Raw genomic sequence first — 25,603 nt, forward strand, 5'->3', positions numbered from 1 at the left:
TTATTATGCTCCAGAGGCGGTATATGCAGTACAGTAATTTCTTCATTTCAGGTATATTTTGAAAGCCCAACAATAATCAGGTATGTCTGGGGTAAGCTCTCCTCTTGGCTATCCTATCTAAAAAGTAGTTATATACAAGTTCAGAGAGCCTATGTTGTAGGCTGGTAAAAAATATCTCCTACAACTAATATAAAATTATTCTTCACAGTTATGTTAGGTAAGGTGAAAAGCGTCATACCTTTGGGGCAAAAAGAAAAAAAAAAAGCATTCTTACTTAAAGGACAGAATTACCGAGAATTAGGTGGAGTTAAGACGTGATTTATGGGGGCAAAAAGAACACATTCCGTCAAAATAAGCATGGTACCAGAAGTTCTCACTGTGGGCTACTGGACTCAATTGTCGGGAAGACGAGACAGCCAAGCTTTTGCATTCCCAGATCATTGGCAATAAAAGGAAATGTTCTAAATTATAAGTTCTGAGAAACCTAGTTCTCATCCTTTGCAAATTTAAGTTGAAAAGAACTCTTAAATATGAAATAAAAGGAGGACTTTACAGACAGGTCAAACAAAGAGCCCAATATTCAGGATAAATTCTGGAAACAATCAAGGTAGAACTACTCAAAACTTGGTCTCCTAATAGTTGACATAAGAACCAAGAATCACATTTAAATTAACACTGGATATGCTCTATGATTATGAAGCAGCTTTTCCGAAAGCTTTCAGCTTTATTATCCCTGATTAATATGATTACTGTTCTTATATTATTAAGTGGTTGACAAATGTGTAAAAATTAAAACAGATTATTCTGTCTTGAAAATTCTGTACCACATTGACCTTAACCTTGTTTGTAACAGTAACAATTGGTAGATTCTTATCCATAATGTCTGTATAGAAGTATATAGTATTTTTTAAATTGTTGGAGGTCATGAAAAAACCAGACCCCCTCCCCAGGAAAAAATGCACATAAACAAAATTTTGCATAGCATTTAGGATCCCATATTTTAAAAAAACAAAAAACAAAAATAAAATACTGACTTGTAAGAGAAATCTGGAAAACAAAATCTTACCAAAGAAAATAAGATACTGCTCTAAGCCATCCTGCCTCATCTCACACTTTTCAGAAAACTCTTCAGAATATTCACAAACCCCATCAAAAGCTATTTTCTTTAAAAACACAACACTTTGGCAGCCTTCAAGCTGAAAATCCCTAATGTTGCCAGGAGGATAAGCATGGGTAAAAAGGTCAAAGTCTGTAAGTTATTGAAGGATCTGTCCTATAAAAGAAGCCCTCTCCTACTCAGAAAGCTTTTGGTGACCACTGCCAGGGTGATCATGAGAACCTAGTGTTTCTCTGTGACAGTCTGCAGTTGTCAGTTTGAATCTAATTTACAAATAATGCTCATCCACATTTACAGACCCTGGCCAAATGTACAACCTGGAAAACACTGAAAAAAGGCAGTGTTAGGAAAAATTCAATTTCCTCTGCACTCTGGATTCAGGTTGTTTCTTCCTATTTGGCAGGTCTGTTCGTGTGTGTACACACACATTTGTGTTATATCCAGTTTGTGGCTATAGAGAAGTTTTAAAATCCACAAGTGTCCTTCTGTCAAGGTTAAATTAGAAACTGCTTGTTTTTCAGTTGTTTCCTGTGTTGAAATAAAATGTTATCAGCTTCCCAGACTTCCTGGCACCATGTCCTTCACTTGCTTTAGTAGGGCTTCTTAGCAACATTAGAGCACCCCAATCTTAAGGTCCCTAAGTGTGTATGTGTGTGTGTGTGTGTCTGTATGTTTTAAAGCATTCATTTTTCTTAAGAAAGAGAACCTAAAACTTGTTAACTTTGGCACATCTCCAGTACAAACCAGGTAATATAGCTGTGGTTTTGTTAGATGATTTCTCTTTAAAGCAAGATACTTAATTGATTATTTCAGGTGTGACTGTCAAGATCAAAGTTTGACTTCCTCGACGAACCATGATGGAAAGGGAATCATTGTCCTTAACAGCTTCAGTAACATCAGTTGTGGTGGTAACAGGTTGCCCATTTATGCTGACAATTACATCGTGGTCTCTCAACCCAGAGCTGGGAGAGGGAGAAAAAAAGGACCATGAAACTAAGTTTTACTTGTCCCCATTTAGAATTTAATGCCCGTCTTTCATGGCACTATTTTGCTGTCATTTTTTTAATGATTTTATTTATTATTTATTTATTTATTTTCCCCCATACAGTTGTACTCTGATCAGTTTGGTTTTGACAGCCCACTTACTTGCCCCATCTCCACCCACAACATGATAGCTCTGCTTCCAGTTAAGTCAAAAACCAGTCATGCTTTCAAGTCTAAATATTCAAGGCTCTGGTTCTAGGCTCCTTTTCCCCAAAGTTGTGATTATATTCTGTCAATATATTTGCTTCACATAGAATATATATTCTAGAAACAAAAAAACACCTCCAAACATGAAACACTTCAAAAAAGATATAGCCATGCTGATGATTTCTCTTAAAGTCAGTAATGGGCTGGAAGAGGGACATCAAATTAAATGACTCAAGAAAGCAGGAGTCCCACACTTAAACGTTCATCCGAATCACCTGGAGATCTTGTTTAAAATGCAGATTCTGATTTAGTGGTGGGGCCTGTCATTCTGCATAGTTTTGTTTTGTTTTGTTTTAAGACCCTTGTTTATTTGACAGCGTATGAGCTGGGGGAGAGGCTGAAGGAAAGAGAGAGAAGCAGACTCCACACTGAGCGCAGACCCCGACTCTTGGCCGGATCTCACAACCCAAGACTATGACCTGAGTCTAAGTCAACTGTCAGAGGCTCAACCAACCGAGTCACCTAGGTGCCCTTCTGCATTTCTAAAAGAGCCCCAGGTGATGCCCGTGCTGCTGGTCTACAGACCACATTTTGAGTAGTAAGGACCAGGATACCTGAAAGAAATAACTTTAGCCTGGAACCAAAAGATAAAAATAAAGGGGTGGGGGAGGGCAGGAAGCACGAAAATCTAGAAAGGCCTATGACGAGCCAAATTTAGTAACACAAGACCTAACATTTAGCTATTAACAGTACCCCATGGTTTCTTTCCCCTACTAAAAAGAGTTGTCATAATATAAAAAGATAATTGAGCTTTGAGAAACAAAAGTAGGGAAGAGTATGCTCAAGAAGTATAAGAGGGGGACCTAAGAGAATAATTGTAGGACAAGCCACCTCTTCCCTCAGTAGTTAGTATAAATGTTTAAAAACAAGAGTAAAATCAGCTGGAGCACTTCTTTGATGAGCTGTTTTAGCATCTGCTTTATTAACATTCACTCATTCAGTGCTGGCCTCTAGTTCAAAGGAAAAAATACCCTAAAGTACCTAAAACACGTTCTTAAGCCTTCAGCCCTCTGAATTTTTCCTATTCTTAATAAATAAGGTATCAAGAGTAGATTCGGGAATTCCTACCAAAACTGATTTAAAACTTATGCTATTAACTCATCATGAATTCCTGAGCTATAAAAAACCCATCCCCGGGGCACCTGGGTGGCTCAGTGGGTTAAAGCCTCTGCGTTCGGCTCAGGTCATCATCCCAGGATCCTGAGATCAAGTCCCACATCGTGCTCTCTGCTCAGCGGGGAGCCTGCTTCCTCCTCTTTCTCTCTCTCTCTCTCTCTCTCTCCCCGCCTGCCTCTCTGCCTACTTGTGACTTCTGTCAAATAAATAAATAAAATCTTTAAAAAAAAAAAAAAACCCATCCCCTTCCCAAAAAAAGTCCGTCCAAACACAAGTACACAAGTCTAAATCAGCATTGTCCAACAGAAGTGTAAGGCAGGCCACATACATATGTAATTTTAAATTTTCTGGTAGCCACACTTTTTAAAACTTTATTTTTGGAAATCTCTCTAAAAACAGATGAGGCTCATTTTAATAATATACCTATTTAAGTCAATATGTGTATTATTTTAATATGTAACTTTTTAAATTATTAATAGGTATTTTGGACATGGTCCAAATAAGTCCATATAAGTCTTTGAAACCCACTAGAAACAACACACATCTATTGTGCTACTATACAACATCTTAAACAATGCAGTTGATTAAAGTTACAGGCAGTCCTTCCAAAACAAAAGGCATGTCTCATGGAAAAACCTTTTATATAGCTTGCCTCTTGTTTTTGTTTTTTTAATTAAATAAATTAAAATTAAATAAGATTCTCTTCCTCAGCCACAACAGCCACATCTCGGTGTTCAATAGCCCCGTGTGGCTAGGGTCACTGTACTGAATTGTGCACATCTCGATCTGACACACATTTACCATGGCATGCTGGGTAATGGGCCAAGGCCTGAGCTCTTACCTTTCAGCAGCTGTTCCTTGAATCACCTCATACACAAAAACCCCAGAACTCACATCAGGGAAATCTGGATCTTGCCTTTTCATCTCTTGAAGAAGGCTAAGAAAAGTGAGAAAAGTTTCCCCAGAAGGTTAAGAAACACAATGAATTCATCTCCTGAGTCCTGGTCGAAGCCTCCAACTCAATAGGTACTCTTGTGTGTTCTACTGAAGGCTCTAGGCAGCCACTGAGGATTCCATCAGGCCGGTCACAATTATTCTTCCCTGGGGTTGGCCCGGTTCTCTACCAAAGCCCTGAGCCACTGGACATTATAAGCTCCATATAGCCACAGTGAAAGAAGCTAGTGAAATGTACCGCAAAGGATTCAGGCAGAGGCAGATACCTACCCCATGACAATGGGGCCCTACACTCACAAGAGTAGCCAGCTGGAGTCCACATGCTTTAGATTCCCTGTTAAGACCGTCCAGCTCTGCCTTTTGCTTCTGAAAAACAGCCCAGACATGCCGAAACCCCTGCTTACTTCATAGTGAGAGGCAGCATTCGCAGACCGAGATACTTCTTCTGTGAAAGAGCCTTTCCTGGAAAGGAAAGTTATAGGGTGTTACTAACAACAAAACTTCTTTCCTTCTGGCAGAGCTTAACAGACAGCAAGTCACGGAACATCCTTACTATTATTATAACTGCTCTTTCAGGCTGTCAGCCATGAAAATGTGCTTCAGAGAACCTTTGTCGCCAGCACGGACACTCCTCCCATCCACCTTCCATCTCCAACCCATGGGTTTCCTTTCTGCCATAATCCACGTATTTCTGGGTACAACACATGCCCGGTTTTGTGCCCAGTTCCCCACTATTGCCACCCAAACAATCATGATAAAAGCTGGGTACCAGGGGCTCAGTATTCTACACAATCCTAATGGCAGCCTCTAGAACAGGTGGAAGGCTCCTGAGAAACACAAGAGGGAAATAAAAAGTCATAACTCCCCTCACCTTTCAACTGGCGCTCATGGAATTCTGCCAAGAACTGTCGAATTCGATCTGAGGGAATTGCAAAGGAGATTCCTGCAGTCACCTTCAATGTATTTATGCCAATCACGTCACCATCCTGGCAAGGGAGGAGAGACATCATTCAGTCGCCAAGTCGTGCAAACGGAGCAGGACAAAACCAGGACTGGCAGAGGAGGGAGTGAAGCTAGTCTCTGAGGCTCAGAGCACAGTGGGGCTAGAGGAAAGGGGACTTCCTCAGAAAGCAGTGGATGTTACCCTTATAGGAACCTACCCATGTGCAGATCCCTGCCGAAGATTTTTTTTTTTTTAAGATTTTATTTATTTAACGGAGGGAGAGATCACAAGTAGTCAGAGAAGAAGACAGAGAGAGAGGAGGAAGCAGTCTCCCCGCTGAGCAGAGAGCCCGATGCGGGGCTCGATCCCAGGACCCTGAGATCATGACCGGAGCTGAAGGCAGAGGCTTAACCCACTGAGCCACACAGGCGCCCCCCTGCTGAGGATTTTTTTTTTAAATTTGAGTTCATTTTTTCCTTCATCAAATGATTTTAGAGTGAACCACAGTTTGTATTTTGACACAGATGAGAGGACAAGGAATACTTGCCTTTTCTCCTCAAATGAAACTAAAAATAAACATGGAAAAGGCAAAAAGCTGTTGGACTTTCAGCAACACTTCAGTGGAACCCTTCAGAGTTAGCTAATTGACCTCAGAGAACAAAGCTCTATGAGGCCAAAGCTATGAAGTGGGAAACACTTTCCTCTTCATGCATTCATCACCCTTTAGCCTCTGCTGGATAATGGGAAGGATAAAAAAACAGACTTCTGATCATATTAAAACACATATCATAATTCAGTAGGTCTGGTGTGTGGTCTGACAATTTGCATGTCAGCCCTGTTCTAGTAAACTCATTATTTTTTTTTTTAGGATTTTATTTATTTATTTGAGAAAGAGTAAGAGAGAGAGTGTGAGCACACAGAGAAGGAGAGGGAGAAGCAGACTCCCCACCGAGCAGGGAGCCTGACACCGGGCTTAATCTTAGAACCCTGGAATCATGACCTGAGCCAAAGAGAGATGCTTAACTGACTGAGCCACCCAGGTGCCCCTACTAAACTCACTATCTATTAGAGAAAGCAGGCACCAAAAAATTATATGAGTAGCATTACTATGAGTAAAAGAGTGCTCAGTAGGGGCACCTGGGTGGCTCAGTAGGTTAAGCTGCTGCCTTCGGCTCAGGTCATGATCTCGGGGGTCCTGGGATCGAGTCCCACATCGGGCTCTCTGCTCGGCAGGGAGCCTGCTTCCCTCTCTCTCTCTGCCTGCCTCTCTGCCTACTTGTGATCTCTCTCTCTCTCTCTCTCTCTCTCGCTGTCAAATAAATAAATAAAAATCTTTAAAAAAAAAAAAAAAGAGTGCTCAGTAATTTAATTTAGTTAGTTCATCCTCCAAAAAGCAAGTGTAATGTGTAAAGTACAGAAAACAATCAGCTCAAAGGGACTCAGCATGATCACAGACTGTGTGTCAAACAGCACTGCACTTTATGTTTTCACAGGTATTTGAGCAACTAGAAACTCTCGCCTTTCCACTAGAGATGCTGAACAACATCTGAGAATTAAATACATGAGAGAGCGGTGGATTCTCCCTGAGGCTTTTCTCCGTCAGGACTAAAACCCCAAACAGACCACGTCATGTAGTTAGCACTTTGGGATGCGGGACAGTTCTTCCCGTGCAGGAGCCGGCGGTCTTCAAGGACAGACATTACATAGCACAGTGGGTCATCTGACTTATATTTTAATTTAGTGCCCTGAGCTTTTGTTAACCTGGCGATGAAAACAGCGTGGCGAAGAGATGTCAGTAAGCAAAAGTAAATGATGATGGGGTAAATGATGATAACCCCACCACAGATCTTAGATCTTCGCTAACTATTGACTTAAGATGCCATCATAGAAAAAGCATCTTACCACAGATCTCTACACAAAAGTGACATCCTACTCTGTATCGTCAGTCTTGGAAAGCGGGAAGAGACATGAGACAGCCAGGAAAGTGGCCACTTACCAAGTTCACCAGAGGGCCCCCAGAATTGCCGTGCTGAAGACAGAATTTGAAAAAAATCATCAGTGCTTTTCTCCTTGTCATTTATACATGGTTCCTAAAGAGGTTTACCCAAAGCAGCCAGCTCTGGTGAGCCCCTGTTCCTCACAGGCAGACAAAGCCTCACCCCTGTCATCACCAACACTGAAGTCGGTGCAGGTAACAGACAAGAGCCAAAGGATCACCACCTTCTACAGCAGGGGTGACCTCCATGACAGACCCAAACAGACTGCTCAATATCATAGATGCCGATGGTCATATCAAATGGGCTAAACTCTAACATGGCATTCCATCTCTCCAGTGAGGGTCTAACTGAACTCTGGACAGCCCCAACAGGCCAAAGGGAAAAGAGGGTCTTTTGACATGTTCTTTTCACTGTCCTGCCAGTACACTATGGGCTGAGGATGGCCCTCCAGAGTAGCTTACGCTAATTATGCAGTCAAATGCTCTACCACTGAGCTATACCCCCCAGCTTACGTTAATTATGGCGTCCGTCTGGATATAGTCCATGTCTGAATTTTTCAGCCCCAGCTCTCTGCTCCCTCGCTGTGTAGAGCTGACAATTCCTGCTGTCACTGTGTTCTGCAGAGAAAACGGGCTGCCCAAGGCCACCACGAACTCTCCAGCCCGCAGGTCAGAGGACCTTCCCAGCAGCAACACAGGAAGGTCAGTCTGCACACAGCCAGGAGGGGTGGGAAGGACAGAGAGATGATGAACAAATCAAGAATAGAATCAACCAGTATTTGTGTACAACACACATAAGACATGGTCTTGGTCATTTGGACATTTACAAGCCAAGAATCCCCCACCCATTCACATAGGTTCTGTAAGTGCCTGATGCTTCTTCCTCAAATTCCAGCAACCTCTCACTTGGTAAGATGATCAGGATCATCTCTAAAATCTCAAATTATTGCTCTGTAGAAATTACTGTAACTAAATGACCAGTGAAGTCACTGATGAACATACACGGACATTAGCAACATAATTTTAATTTTTTAAAGGTTATTTATTTATTTATTTATTTGAGAGAGAGAGAGAAAGAGAATGACAGAGAGAAGGCAAGCACAAGTGGGGGAGGAGCAGAGAGGGAGAAGCAGACTCCCCACTAAGCAGGGAGCCCGATGTGGGGCTCAATCCCAGGACCATGAGAAAATGACCTGAGCCAAAGTCAGGCGCTTAGAGACTAAGCCACCAGGTACCCCCCAGCTCAAAATTTTAGAGTCAAAATTAAACCACAAACAGAAAGGAGATTGCCCAGAGCCGTGCTTCTCAAATTTTAATGTGTACACGAATCACCTGGAGATCTTACTAAAATGCAGATTCTGACTCAGTAGACCCAGGTGAGATCTGGGTGTCTGCATTTTTAAAAAAATTCTCAGATAATGTCTGATGCTGCTGATGTGCAGATGAGACTTTGTGTAGCAAGGACCTCAGAGTATTCCTCAGCAGCTCTAATCCATTGCAATCATTCCTAGCATTCTAAGGCAAGCAGAGAAATAAGTTTCCCAGAAGCATCTGTTGAAGGAAGAGGCTAGATAGTTAATAGAAGTTGTTAGGGATATACAGACAGGCATAGCAGAAAACAAAAGAGTGAACAACAGGAAAAAAAGTAAACTAGAAAATAGCATATACCAGGCAGAAAAGATGTAGCGTGGGAATGGGGTGGAGCAGAAAATATCAGCAAACTGACAGAAATCCCCAGATGCACAGACTGATTTGGTCCTGCATACTCACATTTGGCTCGATCTTAATCAGCGCAAGATCCAATTTATGGTCAATGTCTTTAACAGTGGCTTCATATTGGACCCCACTCTGGAGCTCCACCTGGACCCGATGCTGGTTGGTGAGGACGTGGGCATTAGTAACAATGAGCCCATCCTCAGACACTATGAACCCAGAGCCACTGGAGGCAGGAATATCCTTGTTGCTAAGAGGTGACCTGTCCCAGCAAAACAACGGCATAAGAGAGGGCAGGAAAATCCCGGGATCCGTCCCAGTCTGGGAACACGGAACCTCTCATTTATCAAGTACAGCTCCACCACAGTTTTCTCAGACATTTTCCTATCCCCTGTCTGGGTTTTCATTCTCTCCATGTCTAACTGGTCTCTGCAGGTTCAGCGCCCTAGCCATCTCTTGGGAACCACGACTGAGAGCTGAGTCCAGCTCTCCTTTTCCAGGGAAGACCCCCTCCCCTCCTTCTTCAGCGCTGGTCAGAGAAGCAACTCTGTGCTTCCGAAGCCTCACCTAACCACACCACTGCAGACGTGAACCTGGTGCCACATTACTGAGGACCCAGGCGGGGAGGGAGTCAAAGAAGTCTGGTTCCAGCTGGGGTTCCACTACTAACTGGCCTTGTGACATAGGATTTCCTTCCAGGCAAACGAGAGGCCCGAGCAAGGTCACCATCAGGAGGCCTTCTGGCTCTGACATCGGACGTTCCATTGTGTCCGTGCGAGACGAGTGGGAGAGAAACCCCACAAAGTGCAGAGGAGTAGCCCCGATTTGGAAGTCGCAATCCCTACGCTTCCGCTCTTTGGCTAAACCACCCGGAACAGAGTATACAACCTGCTCGAGCCGCGATTCCCTCACTGAGGGTTTTATGACTAAACGATGCCTGGAAAGGGATCCGGAGCGGGTGAGCTCTCAGAAACAGCCCGCTGGGGGAGCCGGCGGCCTCGTCCTGCCTCCTTTACCTGCGGAACAGCTGCAAGTGAACCACAGACGGCGCCACCTTCTCCACCACCTCCGCGATGAAGTTGTACTTGCTCCGGAGCCCGCCCGCACTCCTGGTCCCTGCGAAGAAATGCTCCATTCTTGGGGGCGGTAGGCGCCCCGCTGCTCGGCCCGACCAGGCGTCATGTCCCACATCCCCCGGGCTCTCTCCTCCTCCTCTCTCCTGTCCCTCCCTCTCCTGTGTGTCTTCACCGCCACCCCTCAAGGAGACGCCTTGAGGGAACCAGACCTGTCATCCCGAATGGAAAGAACAAGAGAGAAAAGAAAAGGGAAGACGACATTCAACAGGCCTGGGGAGGCAGGCGGGGAGAAGCCGCATGGGAACTGGTAAGGAGACACCTCAGACGATAAGAAAACTGGGAACGGGGAGTTGAATCCGGAGGCAAAGACGGGAGGCCCGCGGCGAACCGCGCGACCGCGGCGAGCTGCTTCGGGACTTACGAGCCACGCGGGCCCCGCGCTCACCTCGACCCGCGCAGTCGCCCTTCAGCACCGGCAGGGCGGGGAGCGCGCCTCGGAGGCGCGCCGCGCGATTGTCGGCGCGCAGCGCGCACAGGCTGGGATAGGTGCGCCCGTCGCTGCCGCACACCGCCGCCCCAGCCGCGGGGCAGCCGCACGTGCCGACCCAGGCGCCGCGGAGGCGCCGGGCGCTGAGCGGCGCGCGACACTGCAGCCCCGGGGCGCACGGCCGGCCCAGCGCCCCGCCACAGGCCTCGCCTTCGGCCGCCGCGCAGACGCGGCAGCAGCGGCAGCGATCGAGCACCGGCGTCGACCCCGCGGAGCAGGTGGGCAGCGGGGGACAGCGAGTGGGCTCGCAGACCCTGGGACAGGGCAGCAAGGCCCTGGACCTCCTAGCCTCGGCTCTGGGCACGGGCAGCGGGGGCAGCAGCAGCCACAGCAGGAGGAGTTGCACAGCTGGTCGCAGCAGAGATCTAGTCATCTTGCCCCCTTCCTTCTTCACTCTCCAGTTTACTTTGGACCGGCAACTGCTCTAAAATGAGCAAGACTTTCTCCCGGTTAGGTGCCGCCTCGGTCACCCCCGGACTTTAAGGGGCAGAGCCTGCCAGACCTCTCCATACACACACACACACACACACACACACACACACATCCCCTAGCACATGTCCCCGCCCCCGCCCCAGGACCAGGTCCACCCCACGCAATGAAGAGAGGTCCCCAGCCCTGCCCTGTGTAGGGACCTACCTCGGAAGTCCAGAAAACCAATAATGGGGCAGACTGACAGGAGAGATCACCCACCCACGGACAGAAGGTCAGCGTTAGGAAAACACACACCATATTTCAGTATTTCACATGGTTTTATTACAAAACAAGCAACAAAACAGTTTTAGAAAATTATTTTTTGCTACATTCCAATTAGGAAATCACATAAAATAAGAAGCGTAACAGTTTCCATGCACTCAGCTCAGTGCTTACAGTGAGTGCATTTCACAGCTGAAACATACTGGTTCAAAACACAAAATCATGCCACACCTTCATAAGCAGTGGGGGGAGAGGTCAAACAATATATTTTCGCTAATATTAGCTTTATTCAAATTCTACTTAGCACAAGTGACTGTAACTGACTGCTGCAGGCAATAACATAAAGAAAAAAAGTGATGGTGGTAGAAAAGATTTGCTAAACTGTCCATTTTTGACATGTTCAAAGTTTATAAACATAAACAAAGTTCATTTGGGAAACTCAATTTCCAAAACGGTGTTACTGGTCAACAGTGAAAACAAACATCAAATCCCACGCTCAACTCTATTTAGGTCCTTTTAGCCCATATCAGAGCACAGTTAATATTCAGCGAGGAAAATAAACCTTTTGCTTCAAGTGAACTATAAAGCTGGACCTTACCTCTGCTCTTTCTCACGTGAGTGAGCTCAGCATTCTACTCAGAAATAAACGTATAACCTCTGATATTTTGACCTCAGACTACTACTCTACACCTTAGTAGGCTTAAGATGTCTCACAGGATGCAAAAGGCCAAACAATGTTTACGTACCACCAACGGATCTTGAATAAGCAAATCCTTAAGTTCTCAAGAATAGGGGATGGTAAAGAGTTCAGTTACTGGGAAGACCACCTGTAATACTGTTACACAAACTGGGTCAAGACCATTTGGAAAGTCTTATGAAAACAGCACAACTCAGAGAAGGTTTTTATTCCACAAAGAAAATGCAGTACCTTTTTGGTTCTTTTTTTTTTTTTTTTTTCCCAAACTCAGATTTATTCCAAAGCCTATACATTTAACTACTAACCTATACTGCTTCCCTGCCCTATTTTTTCCATCTGGTTCCATACACATTTAAAGCCAAATGCTTTGACTATATATGCACTATCTTTGGCTCACATGTGCAGTGACATTAAAAAGTTGTGATGTGAAATTGGCCAGAAGGTAAGAAATATGGACACAAAAGGAATTCTGAAATAAGGTTTGGGAATGACAATCCTTACAGACTTCACTGAAGATAATTCTATTTATCTGGTATTGGAACTACGTTAACAATGTTCCCATTTGGTATTCCCAAGTGTTTGCCAACTAGAGTCCTTGTTTTCCCCCCCTTTCATAATAATAATATTATCTAGATTTATAAGTATGTTTAATTTAACACATCCTAAATAGACCCTACTGAAATAAGAAACATATCAGCTTACTATAATGGCCAATTAATTTAGCAGTAGTATTCTAGCAGAGAGTTTATTTAACGAAAGAGAAATGGGTACATTTTCACAGCTTAAACACCAAAAGATGACAGCTTACATGAGTTAGGGAATGTTTTAAGGGATCTCAAAAGTTCCTAACTTAATTTTGTTAGTGCAATCACTTATTGTGTACTTTCTTTGATCTATCTAGCCAAAGAATTTTCTGGAGGAAAATCTGAAGATAAAACGAGAGACAAAGAGATTTAAGAATCTGAAATGCCTACTTATCAAGGCTACTTGAAGCTGTAACCTTGGTCACCCATAAATAACTAACTCTCAAGCCACAGATTTCTGATGACAAAAGTCTACAACAGTCTGCAAAAAAGAAGACAGAGAGAGAAAGAAATCCAGTACTAGATGTCTTTTTTCTACCAGAACAACTAGGCTAAAGAATTTAAGTGAAAAAACAGCTTCAATGCAGTGCAATCCAGAAAAGTTCTCAACATGACATAGACTTCAAGGAAATTACACCGCCTGGAAGGAAAAAAGATTTCTCTCACGCCCCTAAAGATTTCTGATAACACGTTTTTGCCTCTGTATTAGATCTAGACATGAGAAAGGAGAAGGGATTGACTTAGGTAAAAATGCATCTCTTGGTATCTTCCTCTAGTCATTAATTTTTTATTTAAAGCTAGTTAACTGATCTAGCTGATAAAAGGCATAGACAGAAATGAGTTAGTTTTTCTCTCCCTTTAGGGAACCCTGATAAGTTAACACTTCAGCACATAAGTTGGACAAATTCTCCCAGACACCCTGGAAATAGTATCTTCTTGTCAAATGAAAGAAGGTACACCCCAAAATCTGGGTGGGAAGTGCCATCTATGCTCCTCTACCTGGGAAATCTCTAATCAGCAATGCAGAGCCTCTAAATCAATGTTACTATGCAGAGTTTCTATTTTACTAAAAATATAAATACGTCTCAAGATTATCTTTGTATCTCTTCATTGTTAAGTACATGGAGCCTTATTTAGGGTTACAAGGTTTGATCATGCAAAGTCCACAAACCTTCATTCAAAGGGCAACAGAAAGAGTAGAAAGAAAGCCAATCCGCCAGGGTTTATAATATACAGCACTTAAAATTAGGCTAACATCAGCCCACTGGAGAGAGCTATGAGGTTAAGGATTCAAGAAATCTGTCTGTGCTGAAACAGACCTTTTCTTCTGTCTGGAAAAAACACGGATCAGAAAAGTTTATCTGGATGAAGTTTATCTGGATGTCCGTCTTTTCCCAGGACCTACTCTAAAGCAATTCTAACATTCTAAGATAGAGATCTGACCTCTCACACAAGGGAATTATCCTACACTTATCAATCCTCCAAACTTCCAAATAATGCCATAGCGATGGAAATGTCTGCTCTATTCTCAACAGTCGTGACTTTTAACAGTGATAAACCCATCCCCAGGGCCTGATACCGAAACTGGGGGGCAGGTCTGTCACTCACGTTGACATCATTTGGGGTCATAGACAAGAACAGAATAATTCCCAGAACTGGCCGATCCACTGAGGTGGAATCTTTGCCCATACCTTCACACCAGATCCCTATTTCTTCCCCTCTGGAGGTCCCCTGGGAGGCTCTACCCTCATAGACATTCTGAGAGCTACCTGCCACCCCCTAGATTTTAACACCTCTCCTCAGAATGTATCCCCGGCAAACCAACTGGGTTAGTTACAACCTTCCTACTTCACAGTCAGACCTCAGCCGATAAACAGGAATTAGATAAACCAGAGCACTGGCCCAAGATTCTGTGCCTGGCCTGGAAAGTAAAGGAAGAAACTACAACTAGGACGACGGAAATACAACATGGTTGGGGATGAAATTGTACTCCCAACCTCCTCTGACCAGGAAGATCTTAGGGCAAAGTAGAGGCAACCTGCTCTCCACTGAGTGTGCCCGCGGGTCTAACCTAGTTTCCAAGTTAAATACACAGTATTGATATTTAAAAAAACAAAAAAAAACAGGCCAACTGGATGGGCCCCTTCCACAGCACCTCCACAGGAATATGAGTGCCAAATGCTCTCTGACTGTCCTCCAAAACGTAGGGAAACTGAGTGATGGCCTCCTTTTCTTGAGTCCTCCCCCCTCCCAGGGCACCGTGCCCTATCACACATCAGAAGTCCGTATGCTCTCATCATCAAGGCTGAACAGAAATGGTTTCTCCTTGGGGTGCTGGGGTTCCGACCTGTGCCTTATCCGGGAGCTAGGCAACGCCCCAGAAGTACTGCTCTCCCCAAGTCGAGCCGTGAACAAAGAGTCCCCAGGAGTCTCTTCAGCTGGAAGCAGCTTGTCCCCGGCCTGGGGGACAGGGGTCCAGGGTTGCCAGGAGGAAGCCACAGAGGGGGCTTTGCAAAGAGCTTTTTTCTCTTCCACAAGTGGCCGCCCCCTGCACAGGACAGAGTTGGGCCCCCCCGAGAGGCCGGAGCTTCCAGAGCGAGTCAAAGAAATGGATCTAGAAAAGGACATATCCTACAAAAATAAAAGGGAAGGGGGAAAAAAGGAAAATAAGACCTTTCCTGACAATGTTTATCCCAAAGCCCCAGGAAGAGCACCCACCCAGGATCACCCTCTCATAGGTCTAGGGCACTTGTCTACAGAAATCAGGTCTGACCAACAGAATTCACTCCGGATGTGTCAAGGTCTGCCTGGCAGGGAGACGTGTAAAACACATCACAGACTCTGTCTCTTTACCCAGCCCTACCTCACCTCTTTCAAACAACCAAAAAAAAAAAAAACAATTAAACTGTGTAAAAATAAAAATCAGTAGAAAGAGAAAACAAACATGACAGCCCAGGCTTCAGCTGCCTCACCAAATAAAACCTGCCCCCTCAGAGACTCTCCGTCTCTTAAGTTGACAGTGGCCATGTACCAGAAAGGAAGTGACTTACTCTGGGGTGGCACTTGAGGGCCTGGACAGCTGCCCCGATCTCCTTAATCCAGCTGTGCATGTCTTCTGGACTGTCTGCCTGCAAAACACCCACAGCACTTAGGGAGAAATGTTTGGCACTATGATTTCAGCTCACAAAGTCTGTGATTCAATTCTAAGTTTATAAAATCACACCATTAGAGCTGGAAGGAGCCCAGAGACCATGTCGTCCAGTGGCTCTGACTTGTGAGGACATTTGTTTCCTGAAAATTCATATCTGACACCCCATAAATAAAACAGCTCCAAGCAGAGCTGCTCTGCAGCGAGGCAGAGGCCGTCCCTGCTGAAGCCCCTCACCCTGTCTGGAACACAATGGGCTTCTACTGAAAAGAAAAATGAGGCCCAGAAAGCCAAGCTCAAGGCTTACATTTGGTCTAGATTCCAGTTCTCCTGATTCCCAGTGCAAGCATCTTTCTACCAAGCCACCCAAAGAGAATAATCCCTTTTTCAACTCCAGTCCTGCTAAAGCGAAACCCTCTACAAATCCTCCAAGATACATATTATCTCCAGGAACAAGGCTTTGCTTGGAGCAAAAGCGACCTGGGTCTGTTTGGACTCCATCCAGGCCTGAAGAGTCGGCAGACTCAGAGCACCAAGCTTACCCAACAAGAAGGGCATTGCTGAGCCATTAAAAAGCAAAGCCCCGGGGCGCCTGGGTGGCTCAGTGGATTAAAGCCTCTGCCTTCAGCTCAGGTCATGATCTCAGGGTCCTGGGATCGAGCCCCGCATCGGGCTCTCTGCTCAGCGGGAAGCCTGATTCCTCCTCTCTCTCTGTCTGCCTCTCTGTCTACTTGTGACTTCTGTCTGTCAAATAAATAAATAAAATCTAAAAAATAAAATAAAATAAAAAGCCCCCAGAAATACCTACCAACCCCAGAAGGGGGCAGCAGCAGCTCTGTGAACAGAGGAAGGAAAATGAAATGGCCAAGCAGCAGCAGGTGGAGCCCTTGGGATTCTCAGGGCCTTCCAGCTTTACAGTAGTTGAGTTTCAGGGAAACTAGCAAACGCTTGCTGCGGCCCTACTCAGTCTTACACGTGGCATGGGGGCCAGGCACAAAGATGAGATCAAGACCAAACCCCGGACCTCCAGAAGTTTCCCTTTGGTAATCTGTCTCCGCCCCTTGTGCCTTCTCCTAACAGTCTCACCCCAAATCACAAGTGTTCATCTGTGCGCCTATGCAAGGTATATGTAAATGCCACGCTCCTGCCTGCAAAATTCTCCACATAGGCCCCTCACTTTCCCCATCCCCCAGATGATTCTTTCCTGTTGTACTGTGTCAGAATAAAACCACAACTAGTTTTTTTTAAAATCCTCAAACTGGCGTTCTGTCACCCCAAACAAACCCTCATTAGTTAGGTGTGTACAGAAGACACTTAGAAAAGAAATGGTTTCAGGGGAGCGGGGATGGCTCAGTCAGTTAAGCCTCTGCCTTCCGCTGAGGTCATGATCTCAGAGTCCTGGGATCGACCCGCTTGGGGCTTCCAGCTCAGAGGGGAGCCTGCTTGTCCCTCTGCCTCTGCCCCATCCCCACCCCCCACCCCCCACCCCCCATCCCCAACCCCCGCCACTTGTGCTCTCTCCTCTCTCTCTGAAATAAATAAAAAAATAAATAAATAAATGGAATCTTAAAAGAAAGAGTTTCACATGCTGGCATAGTGGGTTAAGTGGGTATAAAAACAACCTGAACATTTCTCTCACAGGTTAGAGCGCAGCTTCACCTGTATGCTCTCTCCCCACCCCAACCCCTGGGCTTTTCCCAGTTGTGTCACATCCTGGTGATTGGTTTTCCAAGAAAAAGACAAATCCATCCCTAGTTCAAGAAGATAAACAGGATGAGCTGTCCAAGATTCCTCCAGAAGTTATTTTACTAATCTCAGGGCTAGTCTATTCCACAAGTAGAACCACTAGGAAAATGAAATGAACCCATTTAGGTAAAGCAGTTTGAACAGAAAGTATTAGTTATTGCTGTTATTATTATACGAGGGACACAAATGAAGCCTTAAATTCCAACATTATATGTATATATATGTATATTATATTATATATAAATTATATATAAAAATAAATTCCAACACTATATACATAATACATATAAATAAATATAAAATAAATAATATAAATGAATGTAATATAAATATATCAATATATTAATAAATATATAAATGTATGTTCATTGTATAATATATAAATATATGCTATATAAATGTATAATATATATATAGAAATTTATTTATAAATTCCAACATTATATATATATACACATATATAAATTATACATATTCCAACACCATATATATATATAACTGGCCTCTCCCTGAGATTTTTTTTTTTGTTTCCTCATACTCAAACCGCAAGTAATTCCTGCTTAAGAATCAAATTGTCCAGATGAAATAAGATAACCTATTTGGCTACTTTGAGTTGAATTAGATAGAGGTAATTAAATTGTCCACTAGTAGAAAAGCATTTCTCAAAGGTTTTCCTTCTAGGCAGACAGCTGATCTGGTAGGAGGAAATGTCAGAAGACCGGGAGAGACGGAGATGGGAACTGAGGGAAAGACAAATGTCTCCCACACCATACAGGAGCTCCAGCATTTTCATGAAATAGACCACGCGATCCCCACAGTGATAGCTTCCAGGGTATGAAGCTACTTCAACCCCCACTCCACAACCCAAGCACAACACAGCACTCCCTTGTCGAATGTTGCCTAACAAGCCACAGGCCAACTGTCTGACTATCCTTTGAGGACCCACCAATGCCCTCATACATCTCTCCAGGGACCCACCATACCACGAGTCTAGCGGTCTTCACCCCAGCCTCCATCTAGCAAGGAGTAAAAGAAACTAAGGGCACCTGACTTAACACCTGGGGAGTCAGACCCAAGAATCAGAACCCTCTAAAATACATTTAAATTGTTTCCAACTCCTCTATCATACAGGTAATGCTGCTTTGTGCACAAAGGTTTGGTTTTTTGTTTTTTTTTTTTCATTCTTACCATTCTTCAGCTCTTAGGAAGATTACTAAAGAATGTGCATTCTTTTAAGGCTCTTGTTACATCTGGCAAGAGAGACTTCTGGTGAAAAATATAGATTTCACTTGTCACCAATATATTATTTTATTAGGTGCACCCCAGCTAGAATTAAGTATTTTAGGGTACCTGGGTGGCTCAGTGGGTTAAGCTTCTGCCTTCAGCTCAGGTCATGATCTCAGGGTCCTGGGATCAAGTCCTGCATCGGGCTCTCTGCTCAGCAGGGAGCCTGATCCCCCCCACCCCGCCCTGTCTTTCTCTCTGCCTACTTATAATCTCTCTATCAAATAAATAAAATCTTTTTTTAAAAAAGAATTAAGTATTTTAAATGCTTAAGTCTTTGCTAATATGATGGGCAAAATAATTAAATCTCTGCCTTAAAAGATTTAGTAATTAAAGATGGAAACTGTTTGCTAAGTATATATATATTTTTAAAGATTTTATTTATTTACTTGACAGAAAGAGATCACAAGTAGGTAGAGAAGCAGGCAGAGAGAGAGAGGGGGAAGCAGGCTCCCTGCCAAGCAGAGCCCGATGCGGGACTCGATCCCAGGACCCTGAGATCATGACCTGAGCCGAGGCAGCGGCTTAACCCACTGAGCCACCCAGGCGCCCCACTAAGTATATTTTTTCCCCAGTTCTCTAACCCTGCTTAAGGATATTTCCTGTCAGATAACCAATAAGAGTTAACCCAACCAGGAGGAGAGTAACAGTAAGCATTAGTAAGCATTATTTTAATGTTTAACAAATGTAATTTTAAAATATTTTTCAGGGGGTGCGTGGGTGGCTCAGTTGGTTAAGCATCTGCCTCTTGATCTCAATCTCACGGTTGTGACTTCAAGCCCTACATTGGGCTGCACACTGGGCGTGAAGCCTACTTAAAAAATAATAAAATAAAATATTATTCAAATATAAAAGCAGATAATGCGATAAGAATGAGAAGAAACAGACCATCATTTTACTGAGATCACAATTATAAACTCTATTTGTACTTTTAGAACTGGGATTCACTGAAAACAAACATATGGCATATGTGTATGTCTATCTTTAATGGGAAGCTTGGGCTTAGCTTTCATCAAAAATCCAAAAATATCTTAAAACAACATCACAAGGGTGAACCAAAAAAAAAAAAAAAAAGAAAAGAAAAAACAGTGCTGAGTCCACACACCCTATGATGAATTACAAAAAGTCTAAAAGATGCTTAAAATTCAGCAGAACAAAAAGGGAAGTGCCACCCTCATACCTTCATCTCTTCCTGGAGTGCTGAAGTGTGTGCATTTGTTTCTGGCACTTGGTTGGAAAGAAAAAGTAGGGTTTCTGTCCTTGAAAACAGTTTTTGAGGTGAGATGAACAAAGGGTATTAAAAGGAATCACAGCAGCCTGCGGTTTATTGTAGTCCAATGAGTTTTTTTTACTGAGGACCCTTACTGAACCCAGTACCGTAACAGATGCAATGATTTGAAACAATGAATTCCAGAGGTTGTCAGTAACAGGCCTCCAGTACCTCCTGGGGTGGCTTCTGCTGCCGCTGTCCAACATTTGTAGGATGCTCCTTCTCCATTCTGTTCTCTACCTCTGCACTACCCCTCCTTCCCTAAAATTCCCAAAAAATCCCTCCCCCTCCCTTCCCAATTCTGTCTTTAGACACAGCACGGCCACATCCAATTGTCTAGGCTGTGCACTGCATAGTTCTAAGTGATGTCATTCACCCTATAGTCTAAATTAAAACAGTAAGTGTCCAAAGAGTTCTAGCCGAACACTCTGCAATTCACTTTGGAGCCCTCTTATTACTACTCTTAATCCTGACACAGTCCCCCCCCCCCCCATTACTACTCTTATTCTGACAACTGGGCTTATGGCAAGTTACCCAAACCAGCCTGCACTACATTTTTCATCTGGAATAACTAAATCCTCCAACCTAATACCCCCGATCTTCTATGACTGGGAAATGGGGAAATGGTGAACCCTGCATGTCTTGTATTCCAAGGAATGAAATCTCATCTTGAACCCTTGTCCAGGACTGTGAACCATCTATGGGCTGATGAGTCTGCTGACTTCCTAAGCTTAGATACCTGATTACTGCCAGATTCTGGTTCTTGGTCACCCTGATCCACCTGACTAACAGCCAGTCCCCTCAAGCTGTTCTCTCCTGGTCATCAATGGCCACGCCGTCTACATCTTGGGCTCTGCACTGAGCTTTTATTTTTTATATACTTTTTTTCCTATTTAAATTCAATTAATTAACATATAATGTATTATTGGTTTCTGAGGTAGAGGACAGTTATTCACCAGTCTTACAGAAAACCCAGTACTCACTGAATCACGTGTCCCCCTGAATGTCCACCACCAGTTACCCCATCCCCCCATCTACCTCCCCTCCAGCAACCCTCAGTCTGTTTCCTATAATTAAGAGTCTCTTATGGTTTGTCTCCATCTTCATATTTCGTACCAAGCTGCTTTTAAACAACACAACTTAGTAGGTCCTTCCTAATCAGTTCCACAGTTCACCAGATTTATGATCTCAAATAATTTACCTTCAGACACTCCGTCTCCTCATCTGTAAAATGGAGATGGCCTCAGAGATTGCTGAGAAATTAGTGATATGTTGCCTGTAAACTCCTTAGTACTGTGACTGTCACAACTGAGTGTCCAACAAATGGTAGCATCCCAGGGTTCAAATTATACGTAAGTGTGACATAGAAGGCATATGTGACAGACGGTGAATGACCAACAAGTCAGTAGTTGGAAGCCGGCCCCATTCTGTCACCAAGCCTCTGTGCTCTGCCCAGGAGTCTGTCTGCTCTGCCTCCAGCTGCTCTGCCCTCTGGTCTAGCTTCCCCAGACACCGAGCATACGTGGCTCTTTCCGGCAGATCTACTCAACATACACGACGAAGCAGGTCAGAATGCTCCTGAGGCATGGTGGCGAAAGCTGCTGGCACCAAACTGTAGGAGTAGTCATATGCTTTTACCTTTTGCATGAAAAACAATTTTTACTTGGAACAAATGACTGACAAACTATCAAACTTACTCAGACTTGGGCATATGGTGGACTCTTTCTCAAAAATGAATGAAAGGAATCCGTTTAGTCAAGCAAAATCATGAAAGTTCTTTTTTTTTTTCTTGCAAATGATGAATTTTGAGATTTCAAACAAAATTAGAATTCCAAAATCTGGTATCGTCCTCCATAAGCTTGACAGCTTTCTGTACTTAACGACTTTGTTGATGATGAGCCTTGTGGTGATGTTAACAAATGTGATTTTTTTGATATTACATAATAAAATGTGTCAATATTTGGAAGATCTGCATACCTCAGTGGGACCACTATTTTCCCAATGACTGGTGCACACAGTTACAAAATGCATTGGTAAAAAGGATCCATTCAAAGTGTAAAATTGACCAGTGGAGTTTTGTGTAAGAGGATGAAAGTTTATGGATATTGAGACTGGCTCCCAATTCCACATTGCACCTAAACATTAAGAAAATACCATTTGTCAAGTTTTGATATAGAATCGGAAAAAATATCCACAATTATCTGAAAAAGCTATTAAAATATTCCTTTTTTCCAAATACATATCTGTGCGAGGCCAGATTTTCTTCATATTCTTCAACCAAAACAACATATGGCCACAGAAAGATGCAGGAGCAGATATGAGAATCCTGCTGGCCTCTATTAAGCCAGACATTAAAGAGATTTGCAAAAATGTAAAAAAAAAAAAAAAAAATGTTACTTTTGCTTTTTGTTTTAGAAATATACCTGTCTTTCATAGACTATTACTTGTGTCAACATAAATGAGTTTTTATTTGCTATCTGACAATAAATTAAACATACTCTTAATGATTTTTACTGTATATTCTTCTCAATTTTCTGTTTTCTTTTGAGTTAGGGGCTATAAACAGACTTGTTCATTCACTCATTTGTCTACTTCCGGGTGATGCTAGTGTTCTTTTATTCCAGAAATGTGGGAAAAGGCAAAGGAAGGTAGAAGGGATGGGAAGCTTCTGGTAAATGTGCACACGCTTCGTTCAAAAGTGTTTTGAACATTGTTTTTGGTTGGAGTTCATGTTTCCCAAATCATTCTCTCTCATCCAATGCTCTTTCCAAGCATAATCTTTCCCCTGACAAATACTGATTTCTTACCACCCATGTGTCAGGCACCGTCTCTCTGAGGACCTTCATAACATGTCAACTCAAATGTCCCACAGACACTGTCAACTCATCACCCCCAACACAAAGGCTGCCTTTCCACTCCCCAGTCCCTCCTCCCATGCTCTGGTCTGAGTGACGACTGCCATCAGGCATCCCGAGGCCCAAGCCAAACACCCAGCAGTGTCCTTACCTCCTCTGGCTCCCCTCACCCCACGTTCAACCCAAGGCCAAATCTCAGAAAATAATCTTCAATAGCTTTTAAACTGTCCACTTTTCTCCACATGCTCGTTCAAGCTTCCTTCATCCCTGACCCGAATTACAATGACAGCAATGGCTCTTCCTACCTCCTGTCACCTGTGTCTATACCGCACTGGGCCTGGAAACTCACAACTAGCACACCAGTAACGCAGGCGGGTTGAGGGATATCACCTCCACTCCAGAGATGAGGAAAACAAGGCTTGAAAGTCAGATCATTTGCCCAGGTGGTATTTTTAAAAGGCAGAGCTGATTGGGCCCCTCTCCTGGTTCTATCTCGAGCACCCTAACTTTCAGGACAAAGTACAAGCTCTTTAACAGGGCCTGCAAGGCAAGAGCCCTCTGTATGGGCATGCCAGCCTTCCATGCGCTCTGTGCTCCTTTCATCTCCAGGACACATGCTCTCCCCTCTGCGGAGCCACTCTTCCCCAACTGACTTGGTTTAAATGTGTCTTCCTTCAAGAAACTTCCCGACTCCCTGAGACAGAGAAAGTGCCTTTCTTATGAGTTCCCATGACAACCACTGCTCACTGTAATGGTAGCACTAACCACGCTGGTTTTGTTGGGTTTTGCTTTTTGTTTTTTATTCCCTCAGCCCCTTTGGTGAGGTTGTTCCATACTCACACGCATTTAGGTTTCTTTTGTCATCATCAGCACGCCCTGCTGGAATTATCTGACCTCTGAAGTGATTTGTTAAATTCACATATATTAAAGTTTTCTACTCTTTACTCTTACCTGTGCTATAAAGTTCTGTTTCAGGCATCCACCACTAAGGCATCATACAGAATAGTTTTGCTGCCCTAAAGATCCCCCAGCATTCATCTACCCTACACCCCCTCCCCCACCCCATCACACTGTTTGAATTGCCTGTCTGCTTGACCATCTCCCTCCCTCTGCTTCAGGATCGGTTCTGATTAACAGTGTCCCCAGTGTGGGGTTAAAATGCCTGGCATTCTAAGGATACTGTGAGTATCCCTGTTAAATCCAAGAACTGGAAACGCTTTGGAACCTACAGCCTGAACTTCGTCCCCAAATGACAATGGAACCAGCTCTAACAACCCCAGCAATGCTATCCACAGCTCCCTTATGCTCTCTCTTCCCCAGTGGAGTCCACGGCTAATTAAGGCTAACAGCATGTCTGCTCAGCCAGTGGTGGGGGGTGGGGGCAGGACCAGCTCAGAGGGGTCAGGATTATGGAGTGGCTGCCCAAGAAAGGGGGGAGGGGCGCCCCGTGGAAGGGATGGTACTTAGCGGGGACTGACACTTGGAACAAAGAAAGAGCACTGGGAACCCTGAAAAGCCTCCACTGGGGAGCCCCATATCTAAACCAAAGCCCTTCACGGCAGTCTGTGCGCTGGAAATGAGGCATTATTACGACGCTGTGTGGACCAAGGCATGTTCGAGGATTGCTAAGCAGGCTCGCGGATGGACTTGGCGTGGAGAGTCTAGGCCCTGCTCGGGGATCTGTCTCTCTCGCTCCTATGATTTGAGAAAGAGTTGGGAGAGCTCCAAAGCCGTGGGAGGAGGGAGACGCTCCGGAGAGCTGAACTGTCAGAGCCCAACAATGACTTTCTCTGTGCAGCTGGGCTTTGCACCTGGTGCCTGCACAGGGCCCTCTGTGCTTTTGTCCTTCCGCACACAGAGCTGTCCACACAGGCGGGGCTTATAAATACGGTCCAAAGGAGAAGTGAAACCACTGGCTAGTTCTCCTTTTCTCTGCTTAGTTGGCGCCCAGCAGCAGAGAGCAGCTGGTACGAACTTGCATTCCCCAGTTCAGAGGCTCAACCTGCTCTTACTATTTTATGGTTGGGAAGCTTCTGGCAAACATCCTGTTTAGAATAAAATGGGACTCAGACTGACAATCGGGGGCTAAATTTACCACCTAGAAACTTCAAACAAAATAAAAGAGAAAGCAGAGGAAAGAGCGAGACCTATCAGCACATCATTCACAGAGTCAGAACACCAAAGTCTTCTCAGAGTAGGCTTTTTACCTGTATGTAGAAGGTCCTGGAGCTTGTTATGATTTCAAACAGGTTGTCCCTCATTAAGAGATCACTAGACAAAGAAAAGAAAGTTACCACGCATGACTGCACACACATCGAGGACTTGATTCATCCTAAGTCAAAATACCGTATAAAGGGGGCTCCCAGGTCATTCCTCCTCCAGTCTCTGCCTCAAAAAACACGAGGGGGTCCCCTCTAGCTTCACTTCCTAGGGGCTCTCAGGCTTCATCATCCCCATGGAAACCCCACACATACACCCCACCACCAGTTCTAACAAGATAAACTCCTTTCCCTCTAAAACCTCCTGCCTAATATCTACCACATCCCATAACACCTACAGTTGTGGGGATTGGGGTATTTTTTAAATAATTTTTTAAGGATTTACTTATTTATT

The 25,603-nt window shown here is 44.1% G+C and overlaps 2 protein-coding genes across 3 annotated transcripts in view; both read right to left on the bottom strand.

Annotated features, from left to right (window-relative positions):
- Nucleotides 1-151: 151 nt before the first annotated feature.
- Nucleotides 152-11,086, bottom strand: HTRA4 (HtrA serine peptidase 4). Its single transcript, XM_045997446.1, has 9 exons — nt 10,612-11,086; nt 10,107-10,206; nt 9,148-9,352; nt 7,891-8,085; nt 7,378-7,410; nt 5,310-5,424; nt 4,843-4,900; nt 4,326-4,421; nt 152-2,079 (listed from the first exon to the last, which is right to left on the bottom strand). The coding sequence occupies exons 1-9, from the start codon at nt 11,084-11,086 to the stop codon at nt 1,914-1,916; spliced, it is 1,443 nt and encodes a 480-aa protein (XP_045853402.1). The 3' UTR covers nt 152-1,913.
- A 357-nt stretch (nt 11,087-11,443) lies between these two features.
- Nucleotides 11,444-25,603, bottom strand: part of PLEKHA2 (pleckstrin homology domain containing A2) — a 56,464-nt gene continuing 42,304 nt past the window's right edge. For both annotated transcript variants that reach the window (XM_045997227.1, XM_045997226.1), the window contains 3 exons: nt 25,198-25,261; nt 15,738-15,815; nt 11,444-15,318 (listed from right to left, as the gene is read on the bottom strand). In XM_045997227.1, coding sequence (XP_045853183.1) covers nt 14,956-15,318; nt 15,738-15,815; nt 25,198-25,261 — 505 coding nt within the window. In that variant the 3' untranslated portion in view covers nt 11,444-14,955. The remainder of the gene's footprint in view (nt 15,319-15,737; nt 15,816-25,197; nt 25,262-25,603) is intronic.

The sequence above is a fragment of the Meles meles genome, chromosome 2 (assembly GCF_922984935.1).
Source record: "Meles meles chromosome 2, mMelMel3.1 paternal haplotype, whole genome shotgun sequence".
Classification (NCBI taxonomy): domain Eukaryota; kingdom Metazoa; phylum Chordata; class Mammalia; order Carnivora; family Mustelidae; genus Meles; species Meles meles.